Here is a 22,875-nt window from a genome sequence, read left to right as displayed (position 1 = left end):
TAGGCTGGAGTGCAGTGGTGCAGTCTCTGCTCACCACAACCTTTGCCTCCCGGGTCCAAGCGATTCTCCTGCTTCAGCCTCCCAAGTAGCTGGGATTACAGGCACATACCACCATGCCTGGCTAATTTTGTATTTTTAGTTGAACTCCCGACCTCGGGTGATCTGCCTGCCTCTATCTCCCAAAGTTCTGGGATTACAGGTGTGAGCCACCATGCCCAGCCTAATTATCATTCTTATGGTGATTTCAGTGTGAATTCTAAGGACAATTTCCCTCACTATTTTTGGGTTTGATTTCAGGACCCCCTGTGGATACCAGCACTCATGGATGCTTAGGTATCCTGAATAAAATGGTATAGGCCAGGTGCTGTGTCTCATCCCTGTAATCCCAGAATTTTGAGAGGCTAGTGCAGGAGAATAGCTTGAGCCCAGGAGTTTGAGACCAGCCTGGGCAACACAGTGAGATCTTGTCTCATAAATAAATGAATAAATAGCTAGGCATAGTGGTGCATGCCTGTAATCCCAGCTACTCTGGAGGCTGAGGTGGGAGGATGACTTGAGTCTAGGAAGTCAAGGCTGCAGTGAGTTGTGATCATGCCACTGCATTCCAGCCTAGGTGACAGAACAAGATCTTGTCTCAAAAAGAAAAAAAATTTAGCCTTTCTTCTGTATGTGGGAATTTCCCAGCTAGTCTTTCCAGTAATTTATTCTACTTTTCCTTATTTCCCATCTCTGCCTCTGGCCATTCAATTGATGAAGGCCTTCTGGTTATTTTTACCAGTACAGCTTTATATAACAATTTCTAATAGTATGTTCAACTACAGAAATTAGTTAATGCTTTTCTTATCTTATTTTGATAAACTAATTTTCACAGGAGTGCTGCCATAAAACTTAGCATATCTATTTGTAGATGATCAGAGAGGCAAACAGAGGGAACCTCTCTCTCTTACAGCTTTCAAAATTATTGAACACATACTATTGTCTGAAATTCTGCTGAGCAATTCGTATACCTATCTAGTTTAATCCCCATAACAACTCTAAGAGGTTGAGAATTATTACTATCCCCTCACTTTCAATGTGAGGATGAAGAAACTAAGATTTAGGATCTTGCCTGTGCTCACAAGGTTAGTAAGTGGCAGAGGTTGGGTTTGAAGCCAGGTCTGACTTAAAAGTAGACCAAGATGCTAATACTAACTGCCTCCCAAAAGGTTTTTTGTTTGTTTGTTTTGTTTTGTTTTTTGAGATGGAGTCTCGCTTGTACCCAGGCTGGAGTGCAGTGGCGAGATCTCAGCTCAGTGCAACCTCTGCCTCCCGGGTTCAGGCAGTTCTCTTGCCTCAGCTTCCTGAGTAGCTGAGATTACAGGCACTTGCCATCATGTCTGGCTAATTTTTGTATTTTTTTTTAATTGTACTTTAAGTTCTGGGTATAATTTTTTATTTTTAGTAGAGACAGGGTTTTACCATGTTGTCTAGGTTGGTCTGGAACTCCTGACCTCAAGTGATCCACCTGCCTTGGCCTCCCAAAGTGCCGGAATTACAGGCGTGAGCCACCCTGCCCAGCCCTCCTAAAAGTTTTAACCTGAGTATCAAGGTTGATTATATAAAAGAAAGGAAAGTTTATTAACATTTGTTTATTTTTAATAACTGGGAGGGAAGTCTAGGTGATTTTTTTTTTTTTTGAGACGGAGTCTTGCTCTGTTGCCAGGTGCCAAGCTGGAGTACAGTGGCGCAATCTCAGCTCACTGCAATCTCCGCCTCCTGGGTTCAAGCAATTCTCCTGCCTCAGCCTCTGGAGTAGCTGGGACTATAGGCACACAGCACCATGCCCAGCTAATTTTTGTATTTTTTTAGTAGTAACAGGGTTTCACCATGTTGGCCAGGATGGTCTTGATCTCTTGACCTCGTGATCCACCTGCCTCAGCTTCCTGGAGTTCTGGGATTACAGGCATGAGCCATCTCGCCCAGCCGTAATTTTTATTAATTGTATTTGTTGGAGGTTAGGATTTTTCTTCCCTTTCTAGTCATTGGGTTTTCGGTACTTTGGTGTTAATTATGTAGTTGTCAAGTCTTTTCATGTTGACATATTTGACTTTCAGTAAATGGATAGTGTATAAATAAGGTTAATTAAGATGTTTTTTCTATTTTTCTTTAGGGTGCTGTTTGTGGCATTTGAAACCACCCCCTTGTCCTCTCTTAACTAAATTGAAAGAACTGAACACTGAAGTAACAGATCTCTCAAAATGTGTTATTGCTTTTGGTGAATTTTCTACATTGAATTCAAAGTTGAAAAGCAGTAATTCTGCTGCTGTGGTAAGTATTAAAGAGCTCATCCCTTGTAGAATGTTTCCCTTACATCTTGCAGAGGAATAATATTTTTGAATATCTTCTCTTGTAGCCTCCAGTTTTGTCCTAGAGTTTAATTTATAAAAAATCTAATTGTAGTACATATTTATAAAAAATACTCATAGAGCTTTAAAAACATTTTAAGAATTAATGTTAGCTAGTTCTGAAATAATATTGGATTACATAGCACATTTAGATACTTTATAAGTTAGCTTTATAATCTAATAGATATAATTAGTTCAAAGGGAGAAAAATAAAAGTAAATTAATTATCGTAAGCTTTATATTTAGTGACTAAAGCTAATCTCTTTTTTTTCCGAGAAGGAGTTTGGCTCTGTTGCCCAGGCTAGAGTGCAGTGGCACGATCTGGGCTCACTGTAGCCTCTGCCTCCAGGCTCAAGCAATCCTCCTGCCTCAGCCCCCCTCATAACTGGGATTATAGGCACGTGCCACCATGCCAGGCTAATTTTTGTATTTTTAGTAGAGATACGGTTTCACCATGTTGGCCAGGATGGTCTCGAACTCCTGATCTCAAGTGATCCACCTGCTTCAGCCTCCCAAAGTGCTGGGATTACAGGCATGAGCCACCATGCCCAGCCTAAAGCTAATCTTACATTGATATTGATTTATGATGGACAGAAAGTGGTTGGTAATATTCTAATTAACATAAATAGATGATGTTGATCTGTTATGTGCATTTTGTTCTTTATTACAGTTCATGAGGACAAGGAAGGAATTTACCAAAGAAGTAAGAAATCTTTTGCTTGAGGAAATTAGGTGGTCAAATCCTGAATTTTCCTTGAGAAAATATTTTCCCTTACTTCTACAAAAACGAATTGAGCACCAAGTACTTTCTTCTGAGTGTCATAGTAAACAAGGTTAGTGATAATTACTATCTTTTATGTTAACATATCAGTTTGGAGGTTGTTTTTTTTTTTTTTGAGACAGTTTCGCTCTTGTTACCCAGGCTGGAGTGCAATGGCGCGATCTCAGTTTACCACAACCTCCGCCTCCTGGGTTTAGGCAATTCTGCCTCAGTCTCCTGAGTAGCTGGGACTACAGGCACACGCCACCGTGCCCAGCTAATTTTTTGTATTTTTAGTAGAGACGGGCTTTCACCATGTTGACAAGGATGGTCTCCATCTCCTGACCACGTGATCCGCCTGCCTCAGCCTCCCAAAGTGCTGGGATTACAGGCGTGAGCCACCGCGCCTGGCCCAGTTTCGAGTTTTTATATATTTTTTAAAATTTTTATTTCTGAGATGGAGTCTTGCCCTGTCACCCGGGCTGGAGTGCAGTGGCGCAACTTTGGCTCACTGCAACCTCCGCCTCCTGCGCTCAAGGGATTCTTGTGTCTCAGCCTCCCGAGTAGCTGGGACCACAGGCATAAGCCACTGCACCCAGCTTATTTTATTTTAAAATTTTTATTTATTTTTTTGAGACCAGGTTATGAGACTAGCTAGTTTTTGTATTTTTAGTAGAGACCAGATCTTTCCATGTTGCCCAGGCTGGTCTTGAACTCTTGGGCTCAAGTGATCCTTCCGCCTTGGCCTCACAAAGTGCTGGGATTATAGGCATGAGCCACCATGCCCAGCCTAACATGTCAGTTTTGAAAACACTTAATCATTGACTCTTGGAAGTGTTCACCATAGGCAACATTGCTTACAGTTGGCAGGGAGAATTGTTCAGCTGAAGTAAAAGTATCTTGTACAATGCAATGTGCAGTGTTAATCCCTGCCAGTTTCCAAAAATGCCAACCCAAAGATAGCTTAATTATGTTAAAATATTAATCATTTATTTAAGGAATGCCTTAGATAATTTTAGCTTAAATAGCTTTAATTTAATTTAACACTTAGACTGTGCAAAAGACAGCCTAAGTATTAAAATCTCCAGCTTGCTTTCAGAATGTTGTATTTGATTCTTGGCTTTTCATTTTATTTAATTAATTAATTTACTTACTTTTTGTGATAGAGTCTTGCTTTGTCACCCAGGCTGAAGTACAGTGGTGTGATCTTAGCTCACGGTAACCTCTGCCTCCTGGGGTTCATGTGATTCTGGTGCCTCAGCCTCCCTAGTAGGTGGGATTATAGGTGCTGCCACCATGCCCGGCTAATTTTTATATTTTTTAGTAGAGATGGGGTTTCACCATGTTGGTCAGGCTCATCTCAAACTCATGACATCAAGTGATTCACTTGCCTTAGCCTCCCAAAGTGCTGGGATTACAGGCATGAGCCACCAAACCGGGCCTATTAATTAATTAATTAATTTTTATTTTTATTTTTGAGATGGAGTTTCACTGTTGTTACCCAGACTGGAGTGCAATGGCACGATCTCGGCTCATCACAACCTCTGCCTTCTGTGTTCAAGCAATTCTCCTGCCTCAGCCTCCCGAGTAGCTGGGACTACAGGCGCGCACCACCATGCCCAGCTAATTTTTGTATTTTTAGTAGAGATGCGGTTTCACCTCATTGACCAGGATGGTCTCGATCTCTTGACCTCGTGATCCACACACCTCGGCCTCCCAAAGTGCTGGGATTATAGGCGTGAGCCACTGCGCCCAGCTAATTAATTAATTTATTTATTGAGACAAGGTCTTGCTCTGTCCCCCAGTGCAGTCACACAATCTTGCCTCACTGATGCCTCTGCCTCCTGGGTTCCAATGAATCTCCTGCCTCAGCTTCCTGGGTAGCTGGGATTACAGGCACATGCCACCATGCCTGGCTAATTTTTGTATTTCTTTTTTTTTTGAGACGGAGTTTCACTCTTGTTACCCAGGCTGGAGTGCAATGGTGCGATCTCGGCTCACTGCAATCTCTGCTTCCTGGGTTCAGGCAATTCTCCTGCCTCAGCCTCCTGAGTAGCTGGGATTACAGGCATGCGCCACCATGCCCAGCTAATTTTTTGTATTTTCAGTAGAGACAGGGTTTCACCATGTTGACCAGGGTGGTCTCGATCTCTTGACCTCATGATCCACCCGCCTCGGCCTCCCAAAGTGCTGAGATTACAGGTGTGAGCCACTGCGCCCGGCCTTAATTTTTGTATTTTTAGTAGTGATGGGGTTTCACCACGTTGGCCAGGCTGGTCTCAAACTCCTGACCTCAGGGGATCCTCTTGGCTCAGTCTCCTAAAGTACTGGGATTACAGGCGTGAGCCACCGTACCCAGCTTACTTATTTGTTTTTTAAGAGACAAGGCCTGACTTTGTGGCCCAGGCTAGAGTACAGTGGTGTAGTCATGGCTCCCTGCAGCCTCAACCTTCTGGGTTCATGTGATCTTCCTACCTCAGCCTCCTAAGTAGCTGGGACTACAGATGCACGTCACCACTCCTGGCTAATTTTTATATTTTTAGTAGAGATGGGGTTTCCTCATGTTACCCAGGTTGGTCTCAAATGCATAGACTCAAGCAATCTGCCCACCTCAACCTCCCAAAGTTCTGGAATTACAGACCTTGGCCACCGCACCAGGCTCGCTTTTTCATTTTAAAGTTATAAAATTATTGGATACTTGGAAGTGATATTGATATTACTGCTTTTCGTTGATTAGTAAGCACATGCATTTCTTTAATTCCCAAAGTAGAACTAGAGCCAGATGTCAACCATAAAGAAACCAAAAGGAAACGATTGGAAGCAGAAAATTCTAAGTCAAAAAGAAAGAAACCAAATGAGTATTCAGAAAATCTGGAAAAGTCCAATAGGAAGTCAAAAGAACTTGGCAAAAAAAACAACTCTTCTGGGATAAAGCGAGATTCTTCCAAAGGTATGTTTTCTAAAACATCCCAGAAGAAACAGATTGCTTTGACTACATCTAAAGTGGAAACTAAAACAGTTAAAGATTTTGATATTCTTTTTAAAAAAATTTAATTGAATTGTATTTTAATTTTAGATTTCATTTTTCTTTTTTTGAGACAGAGTTTCACTCTTGTTGCCCAGGCTGGAGTGCAATGGCATGATTCCGCTAACTGCAACTTCCTTCTACCTCTTCGGTTCAAGTGATTCTCCTGCCTCAGCCTCCTGGGTAGCTGGGAATACAGGTCCCCGCCTCCACACCCAGATAATTTTTATATTTTTAGTAGAGACAGGCTTTCACTTACTGGCCAGGCGTGTCTTGAACTCCTTGCCTCAGGTGATCCACCTGCCTTGGCCTCCCAAGGTGCAGATATTGATATTCTAATAATTAGATGATGACAATTTGTACCAGAAATATTAATGTCTTCCATTCCTGGCAAATTAGAGTTTTTCCTTCTTGTCCTAGAACTCTTTTGTTTTTTAACTTTTCATTCTTTCCTTCTCCTTTTTGTATGTGCTTATTTCAACTTTCAAACAATAAATATGTGTTTGAAATAAGTGAAACCTCACAGATTATGGGCTTACCAATAACCCTATTAACAAATAAGTGTTCACTCTTTGATTTTTCTGTGCTTCTATAAATATATGTGATTTTATTTTCTTATTTTTTATTTATTTATTTTATTTATTTATTTTTGAGACGGAGTTTCACTCTTGTTACCCAGGCTGGAGTGCAATGGTGCAATCTCGGCTCACCGCAACCTCCGCCTCCTGGGCTCAGGCAATTCTCCTGCCTCAGCCTCCCGAGTAGCTGGGACTACAGGCGCACACCACCATGCCCAGCTAATTTTTGTATTTTTAGTAGAGATGGGGTTTCACCTTGTTGACCAGGATGGTCTTGATCTCTTGACCTCGTGATCCACCCACCTCAGCCTCCCAAAGTGCTGGGATTATAGGCATGAGCCACTGCGCCTGGCCTTATTTTTTATTTTTTGAGACAGAGTCTCGCTCTGCTACCCAGGCTGGCGTGCAGTTGCCTGATCTCAGCTCTCACATCCTCTGCCTCCCTGGTTCAAGTGATTCTCCTGTCTCAGCCTCCTGAGTAGCTGGGATTACAGGCACGAGCCACCACATCCAGCTAATTTTTGTAGAGACAGGGTTTCACTGTATTGCCTGGGCAGGTCTTGAACTCCTGAACTCAAATGATTGCTTGCTTTGGCCTCCCAAAGTGCTGGGATTACAGGCATGAGCCATTGTGCCTGGCCAATGTATGTGCTTTAAAAAATATCTGGTATTGGCTGGGGGCTGTGGCTCACACTTGTAATCCTGGCACTTTGGGAGGTTGAGGCGGTGGGATCACAAGGTCAGGAGTCCGAGACCAGCCTGATCAACGTGTTGAAACCCCGTCTCTACTAAAAATACAAAAATTAGCCAGCTGTGGTGCATGCCTGTAATCCCAGCTATTTGGGAGGCTGAGGCAGAGCATGGCTTGAATCCAGGAGGTGGAGGTTACAGGGAGCCAAGATTGCATCATTGCACTCCAACCTGGGTGACAGAGAAAGACTCCATCTCTAAAAAAGATTGTATTGTGCTTACTTTAGCAGCATATACACGAAAATTGGAATAATACAGAGATTAGCATGGCCCCTGTGCATAGATGACAGTTGTTTTTGTTTTTCTTTTAGTAGAGGTAGGGTTTTGCTATGTTAGCTAGTCTCAAACTCCTGACCTCAAGTGAAGGGATAGCAATTTTATTTTATTTTCTTTATTTATTTCTTGAGACGGAGTTTCGCTCTTGTTACCCAGGCTGGAGTACAGTGGTGCGATCTCAGCTCACTGCAACCTCCGCCTCCTGGGTTCAGGCAATTCTCCTGCCTCAGCCTCCTGAGTAGCTGGGATTACAAGCCTGTGCCACTATGCCCAGCTAATTTTTTGTATTTTTAGTAGATACGGGGTTTCATGATGTTGTCCAGGATGGCCTCGATCTCTTGACCTCGTGATCCACCCGCCTCGGCCTCCCAAAGTGCTGGGATTATAGGCGTGAGCCACCGTGCCGGGCCCGGGATGACAATTTTAAAATTAAAAAGTTAAAAAAAGTAACAAAGTGGCCAGGGGCGCTATCTCATGCCTCTAATTTCAGCATTTTGGGAGGCCAAGGTGGGTGGATCACCTGAGCTCAGGAGTTTTAGACCAGCCTGGCCCACATGGCAAAACCTTGTCTCTACTAAAAATATGATAATTAGCTGGGCATGGTGGCGCACGTCTATAATCCCAACTTCTTGAGAGGCTGAGGCAGGAAAATCATTTGAACCTGGATGGCAGAGGTTGCAGTGAGCCGAGATCTCTCCACTGCACTCCAGCTTGGACAACAGAGCAAGAATCCATTAAAAAAAAAAAAAATAGTGCTGATAAACAAGTGAGTACATGTGTCTTTTTGGTAAAACGATTTATTTTCCTTTGGGTATATACCCAGTAATGGGATTGCTGGGCCAAATGGTAATCCTAAAAGAAAAGAAAACAAATGTTTAAATGTATACTTTAAAATTTTAATAAGATTATGGTGGTTTTTTTGTTTGTTTGTTTGTTTTTAGGGGAAGGATTTGGTGTGAAGAATTTTAAATGTAACATTGTTTTAAAATTACCTAGTTGGCATTTTGTAAATATAAATATTTCTGCAAATACCTACTGTGACATTGTAACAATAATATCAATGACTAAGAATTCATATGTTTATGTCAAGGAATATGTTTAATTTTTTTGTTTGTTTGTTTTAGATTCTGGAACTGAAGACATGCTTTGGACAGAAAAGTATCAACCTCAGACTGCCAGTGAACTTATAGGAAATGAGTTAGCTATAAAAAAGTTACATAGGTTGGTAAAATTTGTAAAGGAATTGAGAAATAGTTTACAAACTTAGTTTTACTATTTTTATTTTGAAATTATAGTTTTAAAGTAATATATGTTATGATAAAATCTTTTAAAAACTGGTAAAATTTTAAGTGAAAGGTAGCTCTCTTTTCATACATTTCGACTCTTCAGAGATAATCATTTAAATTTCTTATAAAATCTTGCAGAAAAATATTTTATGCGTATGTTAGTTCTTCCTTTCTAACAAACGGGATCGCATTACTATTAATTCAGGTCCCTGGTCCTTGGTCTTTAATTCTCACATCCAAAAAATTCTAAACATTTTTAAATAAAAATATTAAGTGATGGCTGCGTGTGGTGGCTCACAACTGTAATCCCAGCACTTTGGGAGGCCAAGGCGGGCCTATCACTTGAGGCTAGGAGTTCGAGACCAGCCTGGCCAACATGGTGAAACCCTGTCTCTACTAAAAATACAAAAATTAGCTGGTTGTATTTTTAGTAGAGACGGGGTTTCATGATGTTGTCCAGGATGGCCTCGATCTCTTGACCTCATGATCCACCCGCCTCGGCCTCCCAAAGTGCTGGGATTATAGGTGTGAGCCACCGCGCCCAGCCCGGGATGACAATTTTAAAATTAAAAAGTTAAAAAAAGTAACAAAGTGGCCAGGGGTGCTAGCTCCTGCCTCTAATTTCAGCATTTTGGGAGGCCAAGGCGGGTGGATCACCTGAGCTCAGGAGTTTTAGACCAGCCTGGCCCATATGGCAAAACCTTGTCTCTACTAAAAATATGATAATTAGCCGGGCATGGTGATGCATGCCTCTAATCCTAGCTACCCCAGAGGCTAAGGCATGAGAATCACTTGAACCCCGGTGGAAAAGGTTGCAGTGAGCTGAGATTGTGCCAGTGCACTCCAGCCTGGGCTAGAGTGATACTGTGTCTCAAAAAAATAAAAGAATAATCAAACCAAAACAACTTAAGTGATTGTGGATGTACTGCCTACACCCTATTAGGAGTATTATGTCATATGCAGTATATGTACCAAATAACCTTTTAAGTATCTGAAAAATTATGAATTCTAAAATAATCTGGCCTAAAGGATTTCATATAAGGACTTATGGACCCATGAAGTTGGTACTGTTCTAAGTACTTGTATTATTCTTAATTCTTAATTCATTTTATCCTTAGAACAATACTCTGAGCAGTTGGATACAGTGGCTCATGCCTGTAATCTCTGCTTTGGTAGGCTAAGGCAGGAGGATTGCTTGTGGCCGGGAGTTTGAGAGCAGCCTGGGCAACATAGGGAGACCCCATCTCTACAAAAAATAAAAAAATAATTGGTCATGGTGGCATGCACCTGTTTTCTGAGCTATTCAGGAGACTAAGGTGGGAGGATCACATGAGTCCAAGAATTCGAGGCTGCAGTGAGCTATGATTGTACCCCTACACTCCAGTGACAAAGCAAGGCTGTCTTAAAAAAAAAAAAAAAAAAAAAAAACCCAAAAAACTATGAGCATAAATTCTGTTCTCATCTCATAGATGAAGAAACCAAGGCCTAGAGAAGCTGAGTTATTTGTCCAAGGTCACCCAGGTAGAAAGTGATGGAATTGGGGTTTAAACTCAGGCATTCTAGCTCCAGATTAGAATTTAATCTTTCTGTTGTACATTGTATATTAGGCATCTTTCATATAATTACACAATATACCAAAGTTCTTTTGTGTGTGTGTGTGTGTGTGTGTGTGTGTGTGTGTGAGAGACAGAGTCTTGCTCTGTTGCCCAGGCTGGAGTGCAGTGTTGCAATCTTGGCTCACTGCAACCTTCACCTCCCATGCTCAAGCCATCCTCCTACCTGAGCCTCCCAAGTAGCTGGAACTATAGGCGTGTACCACCATGCCTCGCTAATGTTTGTATTATTTGTAGAGACAGATTTTGCTGTGTTGCCCAGGCTGATCAGTCCACCTGCCTCTGCCTCCTAAAGTGCTGGGATTATAGGCCTGAGCCACTGTGCCAGCCCTGCTACTTCAGTTCTTTTTAATTGCTGTGTACTGGTTTCTAAGTGAGTGTACTGTAATATATCTTTTTCCCCACTGGTATACTTTTATGTTTTTCCTGTTAGAGGCTAATATAAACAATGCTGCAGTGAATATTCTTGCACATATAGTCTTGTATATTTTGGCAGAAACTACTTCATTTAAAAATGTTCCTGTCTGTGTAAATATGGATTGCTTAGAAACTAACCATATGCCATAACTTTCCCCAATAATCATTTTAACAGAAAGTCTAAGAGATTGCTATATTCTGTGAATTATTTTTATTACATTTTCTTGTGGCAGTTGGTTGAAAGACTGGAAAAGAAGAGCTGAATTGGAAGAAAGACAAAATCTGAAGGGAAAAAGAGATGAGAAACAGGAAGGTATTTTGTGTCATTTTTTTTTTCACTGTTTCACTGAACATTTTTAGTTAGATTAACTAAAACTTTATATAAAATTTTTTAATTGGTATTTTATATTTGATTTTCTACTTTTTACAAATTCATTTTTCAGCATTTATTGCAAGAAATTTGTGGGATTTGATCATTGGGTTTCATAAAGTAGAATTGCTTCCTCAGCAATTGTTTTATTTGCAAATGAATAATTTTTCAGATGTCTTGGGTAGCATAGACTTCAAAGGCAGTTCAGATGATGAAGAAGAGAGTCGTCTTTGCAGTACTGTCCTTATATCAGGGCCAACAGGAGTGGGAAAAACTGCTGCAGTGTATGCTTGCGCCCAGGAGCTTGGGTTTAAGGTTAGTAACAGCTATGACGGGAGAATGTTAACGTAATAATTACCTTTGGATTAAAAGGAAACATAAACCATTCCCCCTTTGTTTTTTCTTATATTCTTCTTTTAGATATTTGAAGTCAATGCCTCTTCCCAGCGCAGTGGTAGGCAAATTCTATCTCAATTGAAGGAAGCTACTCAGTCCCATCAAGTAGACAAACAAGGTGTAAACTCACAAAAACCCTGTTTTTTTAATAGCTACAATATAGGCAAGTCACCAAGTAAGTAAATTATTTTCCTTAAGCCATAACATTTTGAAAAAAATAAAATCCAAGAAAATAATGTTAATTATCCGCATTTTGCCACTTATTTTTATCTTCTACATATATACATGTTCCCTGCCCACCCCACCAGACTATTTTAAAACAAATCTGAAGACCATCATATCATTTCACCTATACATTCTTCAATATTTATCTCTATCTGATAAGGTCTTTTAAAAAAGCATAACTATAATATCATAATCAGACCCAGCAGAATTAACAACCAGCCTAAGCAGCACAGAGAGACCTTGTCTCTACAAAAAAAATATATTGGCTGGGTTTGGTGGTGTGTGCCTTTAGTCCCAGCTACTCTGGAAGTTGAGATGGGAGGATCACTTGAGCCTGGAAGGTTGAGGCTGCAGTAAGCTGTGATTGGACCACTGCACTCCAGCCTAGGTGACAGAGTGAGATCCTGTCTCCAAAAAAAAAAAGATCTATTAACTATATTTGTTCATATCATCTAATATACAGTCTTATGTCAGTTTTTTATTGTTTCAAATTATTATTATTATTATTATATATTTTTTGAGATGGAGTTTCACTCTTGTTACCCACGCGGAGTGCAATGGTGTGAACTCGGCTCACCGCAACCTCCACCTCCTGGGTTCAGGCAATTCTCCTGCCTCAGCCTCCTGAATAGCTGGGATTACAGGCACACGCCACCATGCCCAGCTAATTTTTTGTATTTTTAATAAGAGACGGGGTTTGACCAGGATGGTCATGTTGACCAGGATGGTCTTGATCTCTTGACCTCGTGATCCACCTGCCTTGGCCTCCCAAAGTGCTGGGATTACAGGCATGAGCCACTGCACCCGATCTGTTTCAAATTATTTGTTCAAATCTGGATCCAAACAAAGTTCATATCTTATATTTGATTCATGTCTCTTAACTTTCTTTTAATCTTACTAACAATTCATTCACCTTTCTTTTCATGGCATTTATTTGTTGAAGAATCTGAGTCATTTGTCATGAAATTTTTCATATTCTGGATTTGTCTGCTGATTATATCTCCTTGGTATCAGTTAACATATTTCTCTTCGCTTGTAAACTAACAGTAGATCTATGGGCTTGATTAGATTCAGGTTCTGTTCTGGGTCTGGCATACATGTACAGGTGGTTGTGTATTTTCTGTGACATTATAGCAGATTATCCATTATAGATTACAAAATGATAATTTTATAATTCTCTTTTTTGCGTTTATTAGAATTTCAAGAAGAAACACTATTCCTCAACTCTTTGGATGCTTTGAAATACAGTTTGTAGGCACCAGAAATGCTTCATCCTTCCTTTTTTTTTTTTTCTTTTGAGATGGAGTTTCGCTGTTGTTACCCAGACATTCTTTCTTTTATTAGTTCTTAGAGTAATGGTATCCTAGCAGCCTTGACAGTTGACCAGTGAGTTTTTGTGTAGTTTAATTTTTTAAGTGTTATTACGAGCTCATGGATTTTTATATACATATAATATGTTTCAACTCTTTGTGTTTATTATTTGTTTGTTGCTTTGAAGATTTTCTTTTTTTTTTTGAGATGGAGTTTTGCTGTTGTTACCCAGGCTGGAGTGCAATGGCATGATCTTGGCTCACTGCAACCTCCACCTCCTGGGTTCAGGCAATTCTCCTGCCTCAGCCTCCTGAGTAGCTAGCTGGGATTACAGGCACGCACCACTATGCCCAGCTAATTTTTTGTATTTTTAGTAGAGACGGGGTTTCACCTTGTTGACCAGGATGATCTCGATTTCTTGACCTCGTGACCACCCGCCTCGGCCTCCCAAAGTGCTGGGATTATAGGCGTGAGCAACCGCGCCCAGCCCTGCTTTGAAGATTTTCTCACTGGTTTTAAGTAATTTGATTATGATGTGCCTTGGTGTACTTTTCTTCATGTTTCTTTTGCTTGGGATTTGTTGAGTTTCTTGCATATATGTTTATAGTTGGGAAGATCAAAGTTGATAAATTTCAACCAGTATTTCTTGAAATATTCTTCTGTACTCCCCATTTCCTTTGGCAACTCCAGTTATTATAGGTATTTTAGACCACTTGAAATGGTCTCCTGGCACACTGATGTTTTGTTCAGTTTTTCAGTCTTTTTTCTCTTTTTGTTTCAGTTTGGTTATTACTATTTATTCAAGTGTCTATATATTTTCTTCTGCAGTATCTAGTATGCTGTCACTGCTGTAAGTGTAGTTTTCATTTCTAGAAGTTTGGATTTGGGTCCTTTTTATATCTTCTGTTTTTCTACTTACCGTGTGCCCAGGCATTCCTCTAGATTTTTGAACATATGCAATACAGTTACAACAACTGTTTTAGTGGTCTTGGCTACTGATTCTCATCATCCGTGCCCTTCCTTCCTTTCTTTTCTCTCTTTTCTTTCTTGATGGAGTCTCGCTCTTGGTGCCCAGGCTAGAATGCAATGGTGCAATCTCTGCTCACTGCAGCCTCCACCTCCTGGGTTCAAGCAGTTCTCCTCCTGCCACAGCCTCCCAATTAGCTGGGATTACAGGCATGTGCCACCATGCTCAGCTAATTTTGTATTTTTATTAGAGATGGGGTTTCTCCATGTCGGCCAGGCTGGTCTCAAACTCCTGACCTCAGGTGATCCACCCACCTTGGCCTCCCAAAGTGTTGGGATTACTGGTGTGAGCCACCGTGCCTGGCCCATCCGTGTCATTTCTGAGTTGGGTTTTCAATTAATTGATTATTCCCTGTCTCATTATAATTGTATTTCTCTGTTTCTTTGGATAATTTTGATTGCATGTCAGACTTTATACAGTTTACCTTCTTGTGTGCTGGATATTTATGTATTCCTATGACTTTTTTTTTAAATTATCAATTCTGCTCTTTCTGTACCTATAACTATTTGTTAACTTTCTTTGGTGATGTGGTTAAGATAGTTGGAAATTTATTATTTTCAGGTCTTTTGTATATTTGTTTTTGAGACAGTCTCAATCTGTTGCCAAGGCTGGAGTGCAGTGGCATGATTATGGCTCTCTGCCACCTTGTATTGGGCTTAAGTGAACCTCCTACCTTAGCCTTCTGAGTAGCTAGGACTACAGACCACTGTACTCAGCTAATTAAAAAAATGTTTCTTTGTAGAGACAGGGTCTTGCTGTGTTGTCAGGCTAGTCTCAAACTCATGGCCTCCAGCAGTCCTCCTGCCTTGGCCTCCCACAGTGCTCGAATTACAAGTGTGAGCCAACACCACACCCAACCTTTTCAGGTCTTTTAAACTGCAGTAGACAAAACAGTAGCAACACTTAGTCTAGGGCTAATTTTGCCCTACTACTTAGGCGAAACCTTTCTGAGTGCTTCAATACTCCATGAGTTATGTTTGTCAGTCTACCTGATGGGAAGATGAATCATTCCCAGCTCTCTGTGAGCCTCAGTGATGGTTTCCTCTGATCTTTCACTGATGAGTACTCACTTTTAGACTTGAGGGGAACTCTGCAAATTTCAAGAGCTTTGCCTAGCTGCTTCTTCTGTATTCTTCCCAACATCTGTCTACTTGGCCTCCTCAGGTTTCTTTTTCTTTCTTTTTTTTTTTTTTTGAGACAGTCTCACAGTCGCCTGGGCTAGAGTGCAGTAGTGCGATCTTGGCTCACTGCAACCTCTGCCTTCCAGTTTCAAGTGATTCTCCTGGCTTATCCTCCCAAGTAGCTGGGATTATAGGCGCCCGGCACCATGCCCAGCTAATGTTTTTGTGTTTTGAGTAGAGATGGGGTGGGGTTTCACTGTGTTGGCCAGGCTGGTCTCAGACTCCTGGCCTCAAATCTGCCCACGTCAGCCTCCCAGAGTGCTGGGATTACAGGCGTGAGCCACCACACCCAGCCAACCTCCTTAGGTTTCTAGTGCAGTCTGTCTCAATTCAGAAAACATGGATTGGCTTTCCCCTTGCTATGGCAATTTTCTCACCCCGGTAGGCTGGGCAGTCCTAGTGTTTACCTTATTTGTTTTTTGTATCTCAGAGATTACTGTCCATTGTTGCATGATGACAAAGGCTTGAAAAGTGTTATTTCATATACTATGTCCAGTTTTTTTGTTGTTCCTATTTTCAATGGGAGGATAAATCCAGTGCCAATTCTGTACCTTGGCTAGAAGCAGAATCCTATCTTGTTTTCTCTTTGTGCTCATATTTTTCCATCTTTGGCTAGCAGGGAACTGTCTTTTTTTTTAAAGATGAGGTTTCACCATGTTGGTCAGGCTGGTCTTGAACTCCTGACCTCAGGTGATCCGCCCGCCTTGGCCTCCAAAGTGCTTGGATTACAGGCGTGAGCCACCATGCCTGGCCCAGGGAACTGTTTTAATTGGTTTCTGTCCTTTTAACACAACCCCAGCAATAGTTAATATTTTTCTTGCTTTCTGGCATGTCAAGATGTCCCAGACCTATAGTTGGCTATTTCTGCAAGAAGGTGGTTCTTTTGTTGTAAAATTTTTTTCTTTTTTTGAGACGGAATCTGGCTCTGTTGCCCAGGCTGGAATGCAGTGATGTGATTTCAGCTCACTGCAACCTCCACCTCCTGGATTCAAGGGATTCTCCTGCCTCAGCCTCCTGAGTAGCTGAGATTACAGGTGCTTGCCACCACGCCTGGCTAATTTTTGTATTTTTAGTAGAGACGGGGTTTCATTATGTTAGCCAGGCTGGTCTCAAACTCTTGACCTGGTGATCTGCCCGCCTCGGCCTCCCAAAGTGTTGGGATTATAAGCACAAGCCACTGCACCCGGCCAAATATTTTTATATTTTAAGATATTGTATGTCTTACCTGTGGTGTTGAAATGTTCTATATTTATGAAATGATGGTGATGTCTGTGACAGGTTTTTTAACCTCAAGGTTTTCAATAAGCCTATTGAACACCTAATATACAGGGGCTATGATAAGATCTGTGGAGGCAGAGGGTACAAAATAAGAATAGGACACAGGTATGGAAATGTGAACATAAGATGGTATATGAGGAAGATCCTATTCTGAGGCCATACAGTAATTAGGACTTGTAAGGACTAAAACCAGGTACTTAGTGGGGAAGAGAGGATATATGCTATGGAAAAATGCCATGGGGATTCTAGAGAGTAGAGGTGAACTATTTATTTTTTAACTTTGTATCTATCTTCCAAAGTATTATTTGCTTACAATATTAATTTATTACAGGTCTAAATTAAAGTTATACAGCAAAGGTCTGTAATGTGCTCAGTGGATACTGTTATTTTCCTTCTACCCTCTTCTGACTTTAAGCAGGTGTAGAAAAAAATCATTGGAGGGATTGTGAACATTATTTGTTATGAGAATGTGTATTTCTGGCCTGGTACGGTGGCTCACACTTGTAATCTAGAACTTTAGGAGGCTGAGGCGGATGGATCGCTTGAGCTCAGGAGTTTGAGACCAGCCTGGACAACATGGCAAAACCCCATCTCTAATAAAAATACAAAAAATTAGCCAGGCATGGTGGCATGCTCCTGTAGTCCCAGCTACTTGGGCTGAGGCGGGAGGATTGCTTGAGCCTAGGAGGTTGAGACTGCAGTGAGCCAAGATTATGCCACTTCATTCCAGCCTGGGTAACAAAGTGAGACCCTGTCTCAAAAAAAAAAAAGATATGTATTTATTTAGAGTAGAGTGTCTTCTCTAAATGACTGGCTTAACCTTCTGTACTGGTAGAATAAATAAATATAGTAATATTTGAATGTACAAAGTATTTGAATGTAAGAATGAAAGAAAATTCCTGTGGCTTTGATTTTTAACTGGTAAGAGTAGAAATATAGAATGTGGCTAATTATCTTGTTACCTGTATGATTTTTAGAATATTTATCATTAAATGCAATATGTTTTGGGCAGAAAAAATAAGTTCGCCTAAGAAAATTGTTACATCACCAAGAAAAGTTCCTCCACCATCACCAAAAAGTAGTGGACCAAAGCGAGCACTTCCTCCCAAAACCTTGGCAAATTATTTTAAAGTATCTTCCAAACCTAAAAATAATGAAGAAATAGGAATGCTTCTGGAAAATAATAAAGGTAAGACATTAAATTGACAAATTAAATTTTATATTTTTTAATAATGACCCTTATACATAAAAATGTGAACACATTTTACAAGTTCCTGTTGCTATTTATTAAATCTCAGCTACACTGAAGGCTGAAGTTTCTACATAAAGAAATTTTAATATTTTGTTTCACCTTTTTTTTTTTCTAAAAGACAGAGTCTTGTTCTATCATCCAAGCTGGACGATTTCGGCTCACTGCAACCTCCTCCTCTTGGGTTCAAGCAATTCTCCCACCTCAGCCTCCCAAGTAGCTGGAATTAGAGGCGTGCACCACCACACCAGCTAATTTTTGTATTTTTAGTAAAGACGGGATTTTGCCATATTGGCCAGACTGGTTTTGAACTGCTGACCTCAAGTGATTTCACCCACCTCAGCATCCCAAAGTGCTGGGATTACAGGCCTGAGCCACCACACCCAGCTTATTTCAGTTTTTGTTTGTTTGTTTCAGTCGGAATCTGACTCTGTCATCCAGGCTTGAGTGTAGTGGTGCTATCTCGGCTCACTGCAACCTTCGCCCTCCTGGGTTCAAGTGATTCTCCTGCCTCAGCCTCCTGAGTAGCTGAGATTACAGGTGTGTGCCACCACGCCCAGCTAATTTTTGTATTTGTAGTAGAGTTGAGATTTTGCCATGTTAGCCAGGCTGGTCTTGAAGCTCCGACCTCAGGTGATCTGCCTGCCTTGGCCTCCCAAAGTGGTGGGATTACAGGCATGAGCTACCATGCCTTTCCTGTTTCAGTTTTGATCATGGATTTCAGTTTGAGCTGCTTCTGTAAAAATATCCAGTGTTTTACCAAAAGTTGATTTTACCTAAAATACCAATATTTTATTTATGCAGGAATAAAAAATTTTTTTGAACAGAAACAGATTACTCAGAGTAAATCTACAAATGCAACTAATTCAAATGTCAAAGATGTTGGAGCTGAAGAACCCAACAGAAAAAATGCAACATCTCTTATTCTTTTTGAGGAGGTAGGCTTATAGAAGCATACATTTGTGAGAGCTTATGATAAAGACTTACTTTAAAGAATACTATATGTTTTCTTATGAAGAATTGTAAAATAGCTAAGAAGGTCAGGAAAATGTGTATCTATTTGAAATTAAAGCAAATGAAACTGTCAATTCTAGAAGAATTTTTCAGGAAGATTAATGTAATTCACAGCTGCTAATTATTGTTAAATGATTGTATAAATTCAGATTCATATCTGTCTATTTATAGGTGGTTGTGTTTTTTTTTTTTTTTTTTTTTTTTTTAATTTTTTATTGGATTATAGGTTTTGGGGTACATGAGCAGAGCATGCGAGACAGTTGCATAGGTACACACATGGCAGTGTGCTTTGCTTTTCTTCTCCCCTTCACCCACATTTGGCATTTCTCCCCAGGCTATCCCTCCCCACCTCCCCCTCCCACTGGCCCTCCCCTTTTCCCCCCAATAGACCCCAAGGTGGTTGTGTTTTTAACATTTGATAGTTAATAATTTTAAAATTCATTTAGTGTGTGACATTATAAACTTTCAACATGGGCTGAATTCACATTGTTCATAAATTCATAAATTTTGTCTCAGACAGAATATTTACTGTGTGTATGTAACTGATATTCAGTAAGTGTATTGTTACTTATTACATTAACATTCTAACAAATTGTTTGTAGGTTGATGTAATCTTTGATGAAGATGCTGGGTTTTTGAGTGCCATCAAAACATTCATGGCAACAACTAAACGACCTGTAATCCTTACTACAAGTGGTAGGTAGCAATGATTTTACATCAGTTAAACAGTTACTCAAATCTGTAGTTATTCTGGAGACTGGAGTAATTATATTTAACTCACAAAATAGCAACCACTTTTTAAAAATGGATACTGCTTTGGGTTACTGTGTTGGGTGTTAGATATTTAGGAAGCAGAGAACAGTCTCTAGAATGTAAATAAGAGATCTAGTTAAGGTATTTTGGTAGGGAAAATACTAGATTCTTCTCCTTGCTTCCTTATCGTAGCTATAAATAGATCACTAAATCTATTTAGTGGTCAGGATTTTTTATGGAACACAGTCTTTCCGCTGTTCTTAATACTGAACTTAGCCATTCTTTACCCCTGAGAACACTTTCTTATGGATTATTGCATATTTAGCTACCATCAGCCTAACAGAATTGATCCATCTTCTAAAAAATTACCACAGAATGTTTAATTTTAAAAACTCAATTTCTTTTTTAAAAAACTACAAATACTATATATTATAAAATTCTAATATTTTTCCAATTATAAACATTCATGAGGCTAGGCTTTACTTACAAATTAATGCCCATTTGGACTTAGTGATTGTACTCTTAAGAATATTGAGAAAAATCTTATTAATCACAAGTTAGGTGTTTTTTGTTTGTTTGTTTTGTTTTGAGACTTTTAATTTTGTTTTGTTTTGAGACGGAGTCTCACTCTGTCGACCAGGCTGGAGTGCAGTGGTGCCATCTCAGCCTCCTAAGTAGCTGGGACTACAGGTACATGCCTCCACACCAAGCTAATTTTGGTATTTTTAGTGTTTCACCATATTGGTCAGGCTTGTCTTGAACTCCTGACCTCAGGTGATCCACCAGCCTCGGCTTCCCAGAGTGCTAGGATTACAGGTGTGAGCCACCGTGCCCAGCTAGTGGTTTTATTAGAAGATCATAGTTGGTCAGGTTTTGTGGCTCATGCCTTTAATCCCAGCACTTTGGGAGGCTAAGGTGGGCAACTGAATCTGTGAGTTTGAGATCAGCCTCGGCATCATAGTGAGACCCCATCTCTATAACAAACTTAAAAATTAGCTGGATGTGGCAGCTTGAGCTTATAGTCCTGGCTGCTTGGGAAACTGAGGCAGAGGATCACTTGAGCCCAGGAGTTTGAGGCTGCAGTGAGCTATGACTGCACCATAGCACTGGGCAGTGGGAGTAGGGGGTGCTAAATATTTTCACAGAAAAGTATAACTGGAAAAGTTATTTAATGGTCTTAATGTTTAAGAATTTTTTTGTGTATGTGTATGTGTAGATCCAACATTTAGTTTAATGTTTGATGGCTGCTTTGAAGAAATCAAGTTCAATACTCCTTCCCTGGTAAGTTTTAAATTTTGATAATCATATATTACATATCACAATCATGTAAAAGTAGTTTATTATTAAATACAGCTATAGTTTAGCCAGGTGTGGTGTCTCATGCCTGTAGTCCCAGCTACTTGGGAGGCTGAGGCAGGAGGATCACTTGGGGGTGGAAGTTACAGTGAGCTGAAATTGTACCACTGCACTGTAGTCTGGGTGACAGAGTGAGATTCTGTCTTCTGGCAAGGCACAGTGGCTCATGCCTGTAATCCCAGTACTTTAGGAGGCTAAGGAGGGCAGATTGCTTGAGCTAAGGAGTTCAAGACCAGCTTGGGCAACATGGCAAAACCCTGTCTCTACACAAAAATACAAAAAAATTAGCCAGGCATGGTGGCATATGCCTGTAGTCCTAGGTACTCAGGAGGCTGAGGTGAGACAAATGCTTGAGCTCAGGAGGTCAAGGCTGTGGCTGCAGTGAGCAGTGATTGTACTATTGCACTCCAGACTGGGTGACAGAGCAAGACTCTGCCTCAAAAAAAAAAAAAAAAAAAAAAAAATTATCTAAAGAGGCTGGGTGCTGTGGCTCACACCTGTAATCCTAGCACTTTGAGAGGCTGAGGATGTAAAAAGAAAAAAATCAACTGGGTGTAGTGTCATGTTCCTGTAGTCCCAGCTACTTGGGAGGCTGAGGCAGGAGGATTGCTTGAGCCTGGGAGGTGAAGCTTGTAGTGAGCTGAGATTGCGCCACAGCACTCCAGCCTGGACAACAGAGCAAGGCTCTGGAAGAAAAGGAAAAGAACAGTTTGTCAAGACAATTCTTCATTCTTCCTTTTCCATAGTCTGTTCGATTAATCTAGTATATTGTTTCATTTTACCTTCACTGTTGGCTTTCAGCTATATGCTAATATGGTCTCCACTAGCCAAATGAAGCTATTGAGTTTTTAAAATGCAGATAGTCTATAGTTAACAAAAGATCACATTTTGTTTGATAATAATTATATGAAATGTCCAGAGTAGGCAGATTTATAGAGACAGAAGGTATATTAATGGCTGCCTAAGGCTGGAGGAGCTAGATAGAAATAGGAAGTGACTGCTGATTGGTCTGGGGTTTCTTTGGGAGATGATGAAAATGCTCTTTAATTAGATAGTGATAATGATTACAAAACTCTATAAATATACTAAAACCATTGAATTTTACATGTTAAGTGGGTGAATTGTATAGTGTATGAATTACATCTCAATATAGCTTATATTTTTTAAATGTGGCTAGTCTGGATTAATTTGTGCTAAAGTGTAATGTAAACACCAGATTTTTTTTTTTAAGACAGGGTCTCACTCTCTTTCCCTGACTGGGGTGTAGTGGCTCAATCTCAGCTCACTGCAACCTCTGCCTCCTGGGCTCAAGCAAGACTTAGCCTTCTGAGTAGCTCAGAAGGCTGAGCTAGCTGGGACCCTAGGTGTAACTTCCTCAGCCTTCCAAATAGGAAGGCTGGACCACCTCAGCCTCCCAAGTAGCTGGGACCATAAGTGTACGCCACCACGCTCAGCTAACTAAAAAATTTTTTTTGTAGAGATGGGGTATCACTATATTGCCCAGACTGGTCCTGAATTCCCAGACTCAAGCAATCCTCCTGCCTTAGCCTCCCAAAGTGCTGGGATTGGATAACACCAGATTTTGAGGACTCAGTGCAAAAAATAGGAATGTAACACATCTCACTA

The 22,875-nt window shown here is 40.5% G+C and overlaps 1 protein-coding gene and 1 pseudogene across 4 annotated transcripts in view; both read left to right on the top strand.

The window, feature by feature from the left end:
• ATAD5 (ATPase family AAA domain containing 5) overlaps window positions 1-22,875 on the top strand; it is a 67,064-nt gene that overhangs the window by 32,255 nt on the left and 11,934 nt on the right. For 3 of the 4 annotated variants that reach the window (XM_078373860.1, XM_078373858.1, XM_078373861.1), the window contains 11 exons: window positions 2,150-2,307; window positions 3,055-3,217; window positions 5,912-6,094; window positions 8,898-8,994; window positions 11,323-11,402; window positions 11,632-11,774; window positions 11,880-12,030; window positions 17,890-18,066; window positions 18,931-19,064; window positions 19,743-19,836; window positions 21,110-21,174. In XM_078373860.1, the coding sequence (XP_078229986.1) occupies window positions 2,150-2,307; window positions 3,055-3,217; window positions 5,912-6,094; window positions 8,898-8,994; window positions 11,323-11,402; window positions 11,632-11,774; window positions 11,880-12,030; window positions 17,890-18,066; window positions 18,931-19,064; window positions 19,743-19,836; window positions 21,110-21,174 (1,445 nt within the window). The remainder of the gene's footprint in view (window positions 1-2,149; window positions 2,308-3,054; window positions 3,218-5,911; window positions 6,095-8,897; window positions 8,995-11,322; window positions 11,403-11,631; window positions 11,775-11,879; window positions 12,031-17,889; window positions 18,067-18,930; window positions 19,065-19,742; window positions 19,837-21,109; window positions 21,175-22,875) is intronic. The other variant, XM_035300864.3, reaches the window with a different exon arrangement.
• LOC118154289 (U6 spliceosomal RNA) lies at window positions 7,712-7,806 on the top strand (annotated as a pseudogene).

This window comes from Callithrix jacchus, chromosome 5 (genome assembly GCF_049354715.1).
Source record: "Callithrix jacchus isolate 240 chromosome 5, calJac240_pri, whole genome shotgun sequence".
NCBI lineage: Eukaryota > Metazoa > Chordata > Mammalia > Primates > Cebidae > Callithrix > Callithrix jacchus.
The sequence above is the reverse complement of the archived record's forward strand: the minus strand, read 5'-3'. Positions and strand labels throughout refer to the sequence as shown.